The 11,887-nt window shown below is 34.3% G+C and overlaps 4 protein-coding genes across 6 annotated transcripts; 2 read left to right on the forward strand and 2 right to left on the reverse strand.

The window, feature by feature from the left end:
* The first annotated feature begins 1,262 nt into the window (after positions 1-1,262).
* LOC120196056 (cysteine proteinase inhibitor 12-like) lies at positions 1,263-3,066 on the forward strand. The gene is made up of 3 exons (XM_039197949.1): positions 1,263-1,817; positions 2,517-2,662; positions 2,779-3,066. The coding sequence occupies exons 1-3, from the start codon at positions 1,379-1,381 to the stop codon at positions 2,911-2,913; spliced, it is 720 nt and encodes a 239-aa protein (XP_039053880.1). The 5' UTR covers positions 1,263-1,378; the 3' UTR covers positions 2,914-3,066.
* A 219-nt stretch (positions 3,067-3,285) lies between these two features.
* Positions 3,286-7,017, reverse strand: LOC120196054 (dr1-associated corepressor homolog). Of its 3 annotated transcripts, XM_039197947.1 has the most exons (6): positions 6,934-7,017; positions 5,653-5,725; positions 5,440-5,533; positions 4,616-4,741; positions 4,470-4,527; positions 3,286-4,243 (listed from the first exon to the last, which is right to left on the reverse strand). In XM_039197947.1, the coding sequence occupies exons 1-6, from the start codon at positions 6,964-6,966 to the stop codon at positions 3,671-3,673; spliced, it is 957 nt and encodes a 318-aa protein (XP_039053878.1). In that variant the 5' UTR covers positions 6,967-7,017; the 3' UTR covers positions 3,286-3,670. The 3 variants fall into 3 exon arrangements, with proteins under 3 accessions (XP_039053878.1, XP_039053877.1, XP_039053876.1); XM_039197946.1 differs by lacking the exon at positions 6,934-7,017 and having other exon boundaries at positions 3,286-4,240; positions 5,653-5,896; XM_039197945.1 differs by lacking the exon at positions 6,934-7,017 and having other exon boundaries at positions 5,653-5,895.
* A 1,233-nt stretch (positions 7,018-8,250) lies between these two features.
* LOC120196043 (zinc finger protein 3-like) lies at positions 8,251-8,886 on the forward strand. Its single transcript, XM_039197939.1, has one exon. It carries the CDS (start codon positions 8,251-8,253, stop codon positions 8,884-8,886), a length of 636 nt encoding a protein of 211 aa, XP_039053870.1.
* Positions 8,887-9,392: 506 nt separating this feature from the next.
* On the reverse strand, positions 9,393-11,887 carry LOC120196087 (metacaspase-9-like). Its single transcript, XM_039197969.1, has 3 exons — positions 11,461-11,887; positions 9,967-10,372; positions 9,393-9,600 (listed from the first exon to the last, which is right to left on the reverse strand). The coding sequence occupies exons 1-3, from the start codon at positions 11,837-11,839 to the stop codon at positions 9,393-9,395; spliced, it is 993 nt and encodes a 330-aa protein (XP_039053900.1). The 5' UTR covers positions 11,840-11,887.

Below are 11,887 nucleotides of genomic sequence, written 5' to 3' on the forward strand. Positions count from 1 at the left end.
TATTTAGATTATAACATAGTTCGCCACTTAAATTAGGCGGAGAAGAGGATTAAACCTAGGTATAGGGATAGGTTTGCACACACATCAACCATCGGGCTAAACTCTTTATTGGTTAACAACTTACAAAATTTTGCAATTAATAAGAATTAAATATGTAATTATACTAGTTTTTTTAGTAGGCATGTCGACTTCTCTATTAAATGTTAATGGTTGGTGACTTTAACAACATTTAAATAGTAAAATGATTTGATTGACAAAATTAAAGAATCGATGGTTAAAATAAAACTTGTCCATAATTAAGTGTCATGGGTGTAATTTACTCTATTTTCTAAAACCAAGACGAAATTGATTTATGGAATTGTTTCATGTTTAAATATTTAATTTATGCAATCAATTATTTAAAAAAACTTATTTAACTCATTTAATTTAGATTTTCAGAATTATCGATTTGACTGAAATTTTCGCTTTAGAGAATTTGGAATTTGAGTTATTGATAGATTAATATAAAAATAAGTGTTTAAACTGTAATTTGAAATATAATTTGGTATTTACATAATTTTTTTATTAAAAATATGTGTTTATTGTTATTTTTTATTAAAAAATCTCCCTCTCTCTTCTCCCTCTGTGTTCTCCTCCCTTGTGAACGGCCAAAGGTCGATTGTCACGGTTCTATTACAACCAACCAAACTAAAAAAGACAGATTATTAAATCTGATTAACCGATTACCATAATCGATTTAAAAGAGTTTTAGAGATTTAAAACTCTAAAATAAAATCTTTAATTTATATCAACTTTAGGTGTTTGATAGGTTGTGAAAGTACGGAAGTTTGGTTGTGGGTGGTGGATCGATCACATGTTGTTAGGTTTTCGATCGATTGACAGCGTTGGTGGTGACCGACGGTGGCAAAGAGATTAAAATTAAAGTTTTAAAAGTTTTTGGATTTTTTAAGATTTGAAAAAAATAGTTTCTTTTAAATATATATTTTTTATTTTAAATAAAAATCTTAAAATTATTATAATGTGACTTGTATCATATAACAAAATTTTTTAATAACGATTAACTCTTGAATACATAAAAGTAGTATAATGTTAGAAATATTAAAAACCTATTTTTAGTAAAAATTATTTAAACATTAAATCGTATTTATTCGAAATATAGTTAGGTTAGGTATTTATTTTTATATTAAGCCTTATTGATATTTAATTTTATGAGATTTTTCATTATCTATTGAGTCCCCCCCCCCTAGTGTATAAGCCTTAAATTGCTTACACATTAAGTAAAAGTATCTGATTCTTTGCTTAGCTCAAGCTAAAATGTCAAATTCAGATTAAAATGAATTCTTCAAATTCATTTGAATTTTTTTCCATATGAACTCAAATGCGAAAACCCAATTTCATAATCACCATCTTATTATCCATAGCAATCTCGATTCTCTTCTTCAACAATCTCTCTGTTGAGTCAAACCTCAGTATTGAACCCATGGCCACTATTCCCGGCGGAGTTCGCCCTTCCGGCGGATCTCAGAACAGCGCGGAGGTCGAAAACCTCGGTCTCTTCGCCGTCGACGAGCACAACAAGAAAGAGAACGGTGCGGTTGAGTTTGTGAGGGTGGTGAAAGCGGCCGAGCAAGTAGTGGCTGGGACGCTTCACCGTTTGACGGTGGAGGCCATTGATGGCGGCAGAAAGAAGCTTTATGAGGCCAAAGTGTGGGTTAAGCCATGGATGAACTTCAAGGAATTGCAGGAGTTCAAACATGCCGGTGCTGCTGACGACGATTCGCCTTCTTTTACCGTTTCGGATCTTGGGCTCAAGCAAGGTTTGTTCATGACTTAATTTTCCTTTGATTTTAATCAGTTCTTGTGGGAAATTATTAGAATTTCCAGGAGAGAAAAATGAAGATTGATTGATATAGAGAGTAGGTTATGCACTATAGATTGAATTTGAAAATACAAATTGAATACATACTCTTATTTTGTTCTTACCCTCACACCTATTGAATGACTTAAGTGATAAAATAAATATTAATAGATTCGAGTTCAAGCTACAAGGTGTGACAAATGTCAATAAACACAAATATATTTAATAGAAGTATGATTAGACTTGTTTAAGGTCTTTCTAAATAGACACGATGTATCTTTTCCTATGTTCTTTCCATTATTCATATGTTTGATAGAAGTATGATTAGACTTGTTTAAATTCTTTCCATATTCATATGTACTTTGAGGATCTTTGAAGGTTATATCTTCGTATCCATGTGTCGGATATAAACATGATGCATCTTTTCCTATTAGTAAGTGTAGGTTTAAAACATACATTCCTTTTCTTTTCTTTTTTGTTAGTTATAAGAAAATATCTGTTCGAAAGTTTTTCAATCTTTTGACAATGTTATTGTGTTCAAACCCGAGACCTCTAGGGTTAAAAACCATCATTTAACTACTTTGGATGTTGCAACATAGATTCTTCCTATATCTTTTGTTTCATATGAAACTCAAATCAATTATTTGCTTTAAAATAGATGGTCATGGCTCTGGATTGCAATCTGTGCCAACACATGATCCTGTTGTTCAAGATGCTGCAAACCATGCTCTCAAGACCATTCAGCAGAGATCAAATTCCCTCATGCCCTATGAACTCAAAGAAATCGTTCTTGCCAATGCGGAGGTATTTAAATTTCGAGTATACAATGGATTCAGATACGCTACAAAAAAATAGTATTTAAATTCGATGTAGATTTGGATAGTAATATTGAAGTTGCTTTCGTTGAATGTCCTACACAGGTGGTGGAAGATTTAGCAAAACTCGAAATGCTTCTCAAGGTGAAGAGAGGAGACAAGGAAGAGAAGTTCAAGGAGGTGCACCATAAGAGTGAAGGAACTTTCCATCTCAACAGCATGGAACCAGATCTCTCTTGAAGCTAATGATACATAGTTTATGCTACACGTACGCGTGTATGTGCCTGATATGAATGTGTTCGATTTTCGGGATCATGTACTTGTCATTATGTAGATATACATAGTGTTTCAATATTTATACTTAAAGAAAATAAGAACTAAAGTTTGGTGCCATCAAAGCCTTCTCTTACCGTGGCAAAAATTATGTTTAACTATGGTTTTCATTAATTCACATGCGTGAAAAGAAAGCTTGCAATGCATCTATCACAAGTTTGAAGAGTGCCCGGTTTTATTTCCGACAACGAGGAGGGATCGGAATCATTTCTTTCTGCAACTCGGCAGGCAAACATATTATTCCCATTGCTGAACTTGGTAAATCCAGTTGAAGAAATGGGCAAAACCAAGTAATTTGACAATAACAAAACTAAAGTTAATGAGCTAAGTCGAAACAAAACATGCAATAAGATCATAATTACACGAAGGAGCCACAAATTTCTCCTTCCATAACAAGCAGGTTCCCCGACTAGCGTCTTTCGGTTGTGAAAATCTACCATTTTAAAGTTATGTTAACGAATGCTATAACAGAAAGTAAACAATGACGGATAAACAAATACAGAGAGAAGAGAAACGCATTTGAGCCCTTGAGACCTACATAGGATATATTTGCATATTCCAATAAGATCATATTGACTATTTTCGCATTTTCTCAATCTTATCTACCCGGGTGCTAAACTGATCTTGACTGCTAATTTTTTCTGGAGTCGAGCTTTGTAGCTACTTACCCTTCCTCATCATAATCTTCTTCATCCTCGTCTAACCTTCCACCAAATCGAGTGAGTTGAAGAGGATCGATAGCCATCTTGTCCATATCTGAAAGAGACCAACCAGGGTATTCTTCGTGTTTAGCTTCTGTTGTAAGCTCTGCCGAAGAAGATTGAGCAGCTGCCGCTGGTGCTGTGACCACTGGTGCAGCAGCACCGGCTGACGCTGCAGGTGCAGCAACTTTAGCAGCGGCTGTGGCTGGAGGTGCAACAACTCTAGCAGCAGTTGCTGAGGCCTTTGTATCCACGTTATCATCTACCTCAGCATTCAGATCAAAATTCCTAATAGGTTGATTGCCATCTTCACCAATTCTTTTCTCTTTAACTGGTTCCCTCAACTCGGAATCATCATCTATCGCCATTCCCGGGGTTGAATGACTTTTGTTGTTTTGCTCAAGTGTTGAGCATGGTTCTGGTTCTATTTCACGATGAGCATCTCTTTCCACATGTCGAGCTCCTCTTCCACGACCCCTGCCTCGTCCCCGGCCTCTCCCTCGGCCGTTGGTTCCAGCATGACCCACATCATGCCGCTGAATACATGAAAGAAGGAATTCATCCAGCGTAAGTACTTCAATTCACACAGAAAAAATGGCATGCTCCAGATAATGACATTTGAATGACAAATTCAAAATGGACTTGTTTGGCATAAATCATTCTATAGAGTTTCGCACAGGTTCATCCTATGTTCTATAGGCTCATAGCCTGTATGTCCGTACATATACACACACACAGATACTTGAATCGAAGCCGTCTTACCATTCTGCTTCTCTTTGATTCTTCATCACTGTCATTGACCTCATCTCCAGTAGCTTTTCTGTTAGAATGATACAGAAAAATATAACCAAATTAGTGAACTTTTTACAAATTGAGAAGAAACATGTGGGATTCAGGTCTTCTCTAACCTTCTACGGGAAATGGTTCGATCATCAGTAGCAGCGGCCTCAGAATGGCCATGACCATAATCGGGAACCCGGCTAATAATGTCCCTCAGAAAGTCAAAAACATTGTAGCTCTGTACACAATGCTTTCTGCAATTTAGATAGATGCTTTTGTTAGAACAATGCACAATACATAGAAATTACAGAACACTACGGGTAACAAAGAACGAGATCCGAAGACACATAATATGATACCAAGCTGATCACAAAGCTTGTTAGTCTAAAAATGTAGCGTGATCGAGAAAGGATGAAAAAATAGATCCCCTTCTCCCAAAATTGTGATTCACCATTTATACTAATCTTCATAGAGGATCTATAAGACTTTTGGACCCAAAAGGGGGAAATCCGGACCAAGACCAACATAAAATTAAAATCTTTGCTGTCCTGACAGACCAAAAGAGGGTTCGCTTACTTGGGATTAGGAAAAATGTTTGGGAGCTAATGATTTAATGCAAGTAATTACTTAAGTTTGATACTTCTGTACATTCTTTGGATCATTTGAGGCATTGGATACATTTCCTGTCCTCAGTCTTATGGTAATCTGACACTTTAGTTCTCCTGAAATACGATAACCCTCCAAATACATACAAAAAACTTTAAAAAATTGAACATATCCGTATAGGACACAGACCAACATCCAAAACTCCCAAGTCCAACTAACATAGCCTAATGCCTCTCTCTGTCTCCTTCTACGCTCTTTTTCCCTCCTCATCTTTTCTTCTTTAAATCATAAAGTGGACGACAGATATTGCTCGCTACAAAAAGAATAATGCTAATTATTTACTTACAAATGCAATGAATTCATGGTTTTTGCTCCTCTCTGAAGAGTAATCTCATACGTACGATCACAGAGGTCTTGAAGAAACAATTCCAATGCTTTCGCTGAAAAGTAATAGAAAGAAGCATGAGCAAGTAATATACATTTCCTATAAAAAAAAAGCAAGTAACATACATGCATGGATGATTTATCTCAGTCAATCATGAAAGTTATTGCCACTCACAAACTAAAATGGGCACTGCTAATGCAATCTTCCCTACATCTTCATCTGCTTGCATAATCTTTTTAATGCGAGCCTGAAAAATAAATATCTTTGGAAGTTCAGTTTCAGCTTTAATCATGGCTGACATCGGTAAATGTTACTATCATTCCAAGAAGATGGCTCATAGCCAGGGATGACAACACAACCCATGGTCCCCAGGCATATAGGAAACATAGGAAAAACATTTTCTGTGGGCTTAACCAACTTTTGAATCATTAAGTCACATGCATATTCACCAGGCAAAAAACAGCTCGAAAGACGCAACGTTAAACGAAGTTGTGGAACCATAAACTTGTATATCTTAATTATAAGACATTACCAACTAATATCGGGAAATCCTAATATAAAACAGCAACCCCCAATTTCAGTAAGAAACCTGACAGGAACTATTACATACTGACAGAGAACACCATGAGAAGAAGATAGGATCTTTGACGCATCGATGTCCTTATCGCCATTAGGTGAGGGAATAATTTGGCATGCATCCTTGTAAGTTGCTGGTTTAATACCGTCAACTGATCAATATAACACAAGTGCCAAGTGAGGTGTGAGAAGATAGGCCACGGCTAAGCTACAATACTCTAAACTTAGGCGTGAGGGTCGGATGGGGATAGTGTTTGACATAGGTTTGTTTAATTTTTTCCATGTCTAAGGTCGTTGGAAGGTCAGAGTATGGGTACTTCCAATGATGTCAGGACCAAATTAGGACATGATTAACAAGAAACTAAAGTTCCAGACGTCAGTAAGCCAAACATTCTGCTGACTAAGAACTACCAAATAATAATTGGGAAATTTAATCTCCATATCTAAATAAAACCACCGACTTCAAAGAACTATCAAAAAACATTATTAAACTAACATGAGGTTTTCATAGAACATCCAAAAACAAAGAATCCTCCCTAGAATAGCTCTGGAAAATACAAATCCAACAACATAGTCCGTGAAATTCCAAATAACAAAACCAATTCTAAAATAAATATCCAAAAACCCTAAATATTGAACACCGAATCAACTAATATATGGAAAATTAAATACGGCCCAGATCACAAAAACTATAGTATAAATCGGAATCGCAGCAACAAACACAACCACAGAATCGAAAAGCGACGAGAACCCAGATTTCATTTCCCATCGAATCAATAACAAATTAAATACCCAAATCAAATTAACATCTGATTAGAAAATGAAATTAAACAAATTCAATGAAAAGCAAAAGGAAAATAAGAAAAGATAGAAGCTTACGGCTGGGAAACGGGTATCGAGCTTCTTTCTCATAATTTGGGTGTCAGATTTGGATTATTAAAATATTAAAAATAAAAAACCTAAATGAAATCGAAATATATATATATATTAAAAAAAAACTACTTCAGAAGAAAAAACGATATTGTTCTAAGCATTTGAATTACGAACAATTCAATAAAATCTAAACTCACAAAAAATAAAAACATTTCAGATCCGAAGACTTCCTCTTTTTTCCTTCTTTTAGTTCTAAAAAAAACAAACATAAAAAAGAACTCTTTGTTTCAAGGGTAAGTTACAGCCTTGATCATTTTGTTTGGTTTTATTCTGATTTGGATCACCTAACTTTCAATTTTATGTTTTGTTCACTTACATTACAATGTAGCATATTAAAAGGTTTAACTTCTAATTTGATACTAAAATTTAGATAAAATATTAATTTGGACCTAAAATTTTGTTTCATTTATGTTCCACTTTCTCAAAAAACTTCTAATTTTTTTTCAATCTCTCTTTTAACTCGTACTACCGGCTTTTACTGTCGATGCCGCTCCACCTACCTTATTCGACCGATGATGATAGTAAATCAAAATTTTCTTTTCATTTTTTTCCTTTATAATTTTTTAAATTATTTTTTTATTATTAATTTTCAAATAACATCAAAACATAATACTAAAAAAAACCAAAAACAACCCTCAAAATAAATGAAAGTTAAAAAAGATTTACATCAAAGAAGATGATCATCCAATAATGAGTGAGAAATACCAAATTGATGATAGAATTTAATTAAAATAAATTAATAAAATATAAAAACATTAAAAAGTTAAAATATATGAGAGTTTTCTCTATTATATTCAAACAAAGTTGACCATAAATGTAATCTATTTTCTTAATGCTATAATATTATTTAAATGATATAATGAGATAGAACAAAGAAAGGGAAATTTATTTGGACAACTCCATCTATGAACACCTCTGGTTACCATATATTCATTTGAGGCACATGGTTATATGAACTTCAACTTGATAGAGTTGCCAAATTTAAAGTGATGCATAGGTGTCCAAATTTGTATTTTTACCATAACAACTAAATATCATGGATTTGTTTATAGTAGTGAATATGTATGTATATCTATGTATGCATGAATAATTGAAGCATTATAATGAAAATTATTCAGATTGACAACTTGAAAATAGATTTCTTGCCATAATTGAAGCAATGTCACTAATTCAAACCCTAATATAAATCAAATAACATCCCTCATGATTCCCCCCACACCAAATATTCATATAAGTTTAGTCAAGCTGCCAAAGCATCTGAAAATGGTACCCGGCGTCGGTGCTTCGTCATCCGAATCGAGGGTCGAGCTCAATCTTGTCACTCCTACAAACCATATACCTCCTTGGTCCGAAAGACGACCCGAAACGAATGTGATTTACAATTGCAACTACTGCAAGAGAGCGTTCTCTAGCTCTCAGGCCTTGGGGGGGCACCAAAATGCACATAAACAAGAACGCGCATTAGCCAGAAGGGCTCGACGGATAGGACCGAGTGATTTTCTCCGTCCGATCTCTACCTATTACCCTTATTCAATCTTTTATTCTAACCCTTTTCTTGGATATTTGAACCGATCACCCTTTGGGGTTAGAACTGAATCCATGATCCACAAACCACTGTATTCACTGATGCCATACAGATCGGGCGGATATCATCTAGGTCAAGGTTACACTAGGCCAGCCATGATGAACCATCCTCAGCTGAGTTTCAATGGAAGATTCAGCATGAACAATGGCGGATTCACGGTCCCGGTGCCTTCGAGCTCTTCGGTAATCAACGGAATCGGTTCTGTTGCGAGCTTTACTAACAATTCTCAAGTAAATGTCGAAGTGAATAGACCGGCAGCAGGAAGTGATGAAAACAAGGATAGTTCAGGAATTGATTTAACCCTTAAGCTTTAATTTATCTTTAGTATTATTGTCCTTTAATAAGTTCCAAGTGAAGTTTATTTCATGTTTATTATGATTAGTTGTTCAAGTTTATGTTTGAACTTCTATGTTTATTTAATTTTGAGTAAACTACAACATTCATCACTAGACTTTATTTTCCCCCTATTTTATTCATTGTACTTTCAATTTTTTTAATTATTCATTGAACTCGAATGTGATATACTATTTCACCCAAAATTTATGCCAGAACTCGAGTTCCTATTAAAATTAATGTAGTTTATTTTGTGTCGGAACTCGAATGTGATATATTATTATTGTGTTTGAATCTTTGTACGAGCATAAAATAACAAAATAAACTTTTAAATAAGCTTATTTATTTTTTTGAAACGTAAAATAAACTTCTTATTACATTTTATTAATGTATAAACCACTTATTAATCGCAATGCAAACACAGATATTGAAATTCAAATATTGAAATCATAAAATAACGATCTTAACATCGCGTTATAATCGATGTTTAAATTCCCAATACCGAGGGCTTATAATCGGGACGAGACAAGAAAGTAGCATCGGCGTTCCGATCACTGCAATAAAGGCAAGGGTGTTGATCAAATCCTTGAGCCTCTAATACCTTCCTAGCCATAGTCACAACCTGTTTATTGCTCAATCCGCCAGAGTTGTCTTTGAGTACCATCTGGATGGCATTGCTAAACGCCCCGTAAGCCTTTCTGTTGAAAATTCAATATTAGCCTAAATAAGTTCACACCTAAATTAATTTGATGTCATTGCTTACATCAATTTAGTATTGATGTCATTGCTTACATCAATTTAGTTAGGTGAAAATTAAATATTTTTATCATGTTTTAATTTCAATGGTTTAGATTATTTTAATGAGTGGTTTAGATTGTTTCTTGTAACCTATAAATACCCTACTTGTATTTGAGTTTTATCATCCAACAATCAAAGCTTAATTATAAACATTTGAAAGCTTCCTTAAGAGTTCTTCCCTTTTGCAATTTTGTGAGATTATTCTAAAGAGTTTTTTCTTCTTCTCGATCAATTAGAGTTTTTACTCTATTTTGATTCAACACTTTCCGCCCCTCTCCGTCGACGTCATCGGGTTCATGTCGGCCGACGTCTCGTCTGCTTGGCACCCACTTAAGAGAATCCCCTCGTCGGGCTTCAAAAACTTGAATAGATCAGAATTGAGTTGCGGTACGAGGAATTTAAGGCTGGCATTGGCACCAAAGGATTCTAACAAGTGGGTGCCGATGTCGGATGAGTTGATCCCTGTTAGTGCTGATAGGTGGTGAAGTATGGATTCGAAAGGGATGGTTTTGGGCTTGTAAGAAAGTGATGATGAAGTTGTCTTGTACGTAGATGGTCCGATTTGTTCTTTTTCTTTGTCGATGAGACCGCCACTGTGGCACGAATCCGACAGGATCGTGAAACTTGCTCCTTCGGGCACTCGGTTAACTAATTGTCTGAAGTCCATGTCTGCAATAATCATGCATCATCTAAATTTAAGTGCCAAATCGGATAAGTAATTTGCTTTTGTTTGTGTGTGTGTATATATATATATATATATATATATATATATTTGTAAAAAATTCATAATGATAAAATTATGTTTAACGTTTCATTAGATGATAATTTAATTTTTATTCTTTTAAAAATATTTTAAGCTCAACATTTTATTTTGAGATAAAATAATCTCTGATTAGATGAAAACCGTTATTTTACTAAACATTTGTCATTGACAAGACTAATTCTGTGTTTACATAAGTGATAATGTGGCATGTGCTATGTGCACTTAAATAATGATGTGACACATGTCACTTCACTTGTTCAAAGTTATGACTTAATACATGTTATGCATATATAAGTGATGACATGATACATGCAACATATATATAAGTGATGATGTGACATGTGTCATGTGTACCTAAGTGATAATGTAACACATATCAATGTTTAAAATGACGTAGCACATATCAAATATTCAAAGTGCTAACATAATTATATCACATATACATAAGGGATGATGAGACATATACTGTATGCATCTAAATGATTATGTTGAATATGTCACGTGAACATATTACGTCATACTTTGGATATATGTTATCTTAATGATAAACATGGATCATTAATTAATTAATAAACTTTATCTAATCTAGAGTAATTTTATTTCAAAATAAATTATTGGGAAAAATATTTTGAAAAAAATTAAGTATTAAAAACAAATTAATTTTAGACTAAGTGATAATGTAACACATATCAATGTTTAAAATGACATAGCTCATATCAAATATTCAAAGTGCTAACATAATTATATCACATATACATAAGTGATGATGAGACATATACTGTATGCATCTAAATGATTATGTTGAATATATCACGTGAACCTATTACGTCATACTTTGGACATATGTCATCTTAATGATAAACATTGATCATTAATTAATTAATAAATTTTATCTAATCTAGAGTAATTTTATTTCAAAATAAATTATTGGGATAAATATTTTGAAAAAATAAGTATTAAAAACGAATTAATTTTAGCTATGACAATAAAATACCCGTGATGAGATTGAAATTAGCGGGCACAATTGCTTCATCTTGTCTGAAAACATGGGCAGGTTTCAAGTTAGGAACCCTTGTTCCATGTCCACTATAATGGAAAAACAACACATCACCGGCTTCGGCCTGGCTCACCATCTTACCCAATGCCGCCTTAATGTTGGCCCCCGTCGGCAGAACCACGGATGATGATGATCCTTCTCCCGCTGCTGCTGGTGCATCCGTAAGGAGCTTGATATTCATCTGTTTGAATCCGAATCGATTAATCAGCACATCTCTCATGGCTACCACATCGTTTACGCACCCATGCAACTCGTATTGGGTGTTTGGGTAGTTGCAACCTACCAGAACTGCCAATCGCTTGTTAACTTTCGCCATTGATGCTGAGATTTTGAGCACGAATTAGATGATTGCGGTCGTAATGGA

Source organism: Hibiscus syriacus, unplaced genomic scaffold, assembly GCF_006381635.1.
Source record: "Hibiscus syriacus cultivar Baekdansim isolate YM2019G1 unplaced genomic scaffold, ASM638163v2 tig00117026_pilon, whole genome shotgun sequence".
Lineage (NCBI taxonomy): Eukaryota > Viridiplantae > Streptophyta > Magnoliopsida > Malvales > Malvaceae > Hibiscus > Hibiscus syriacus.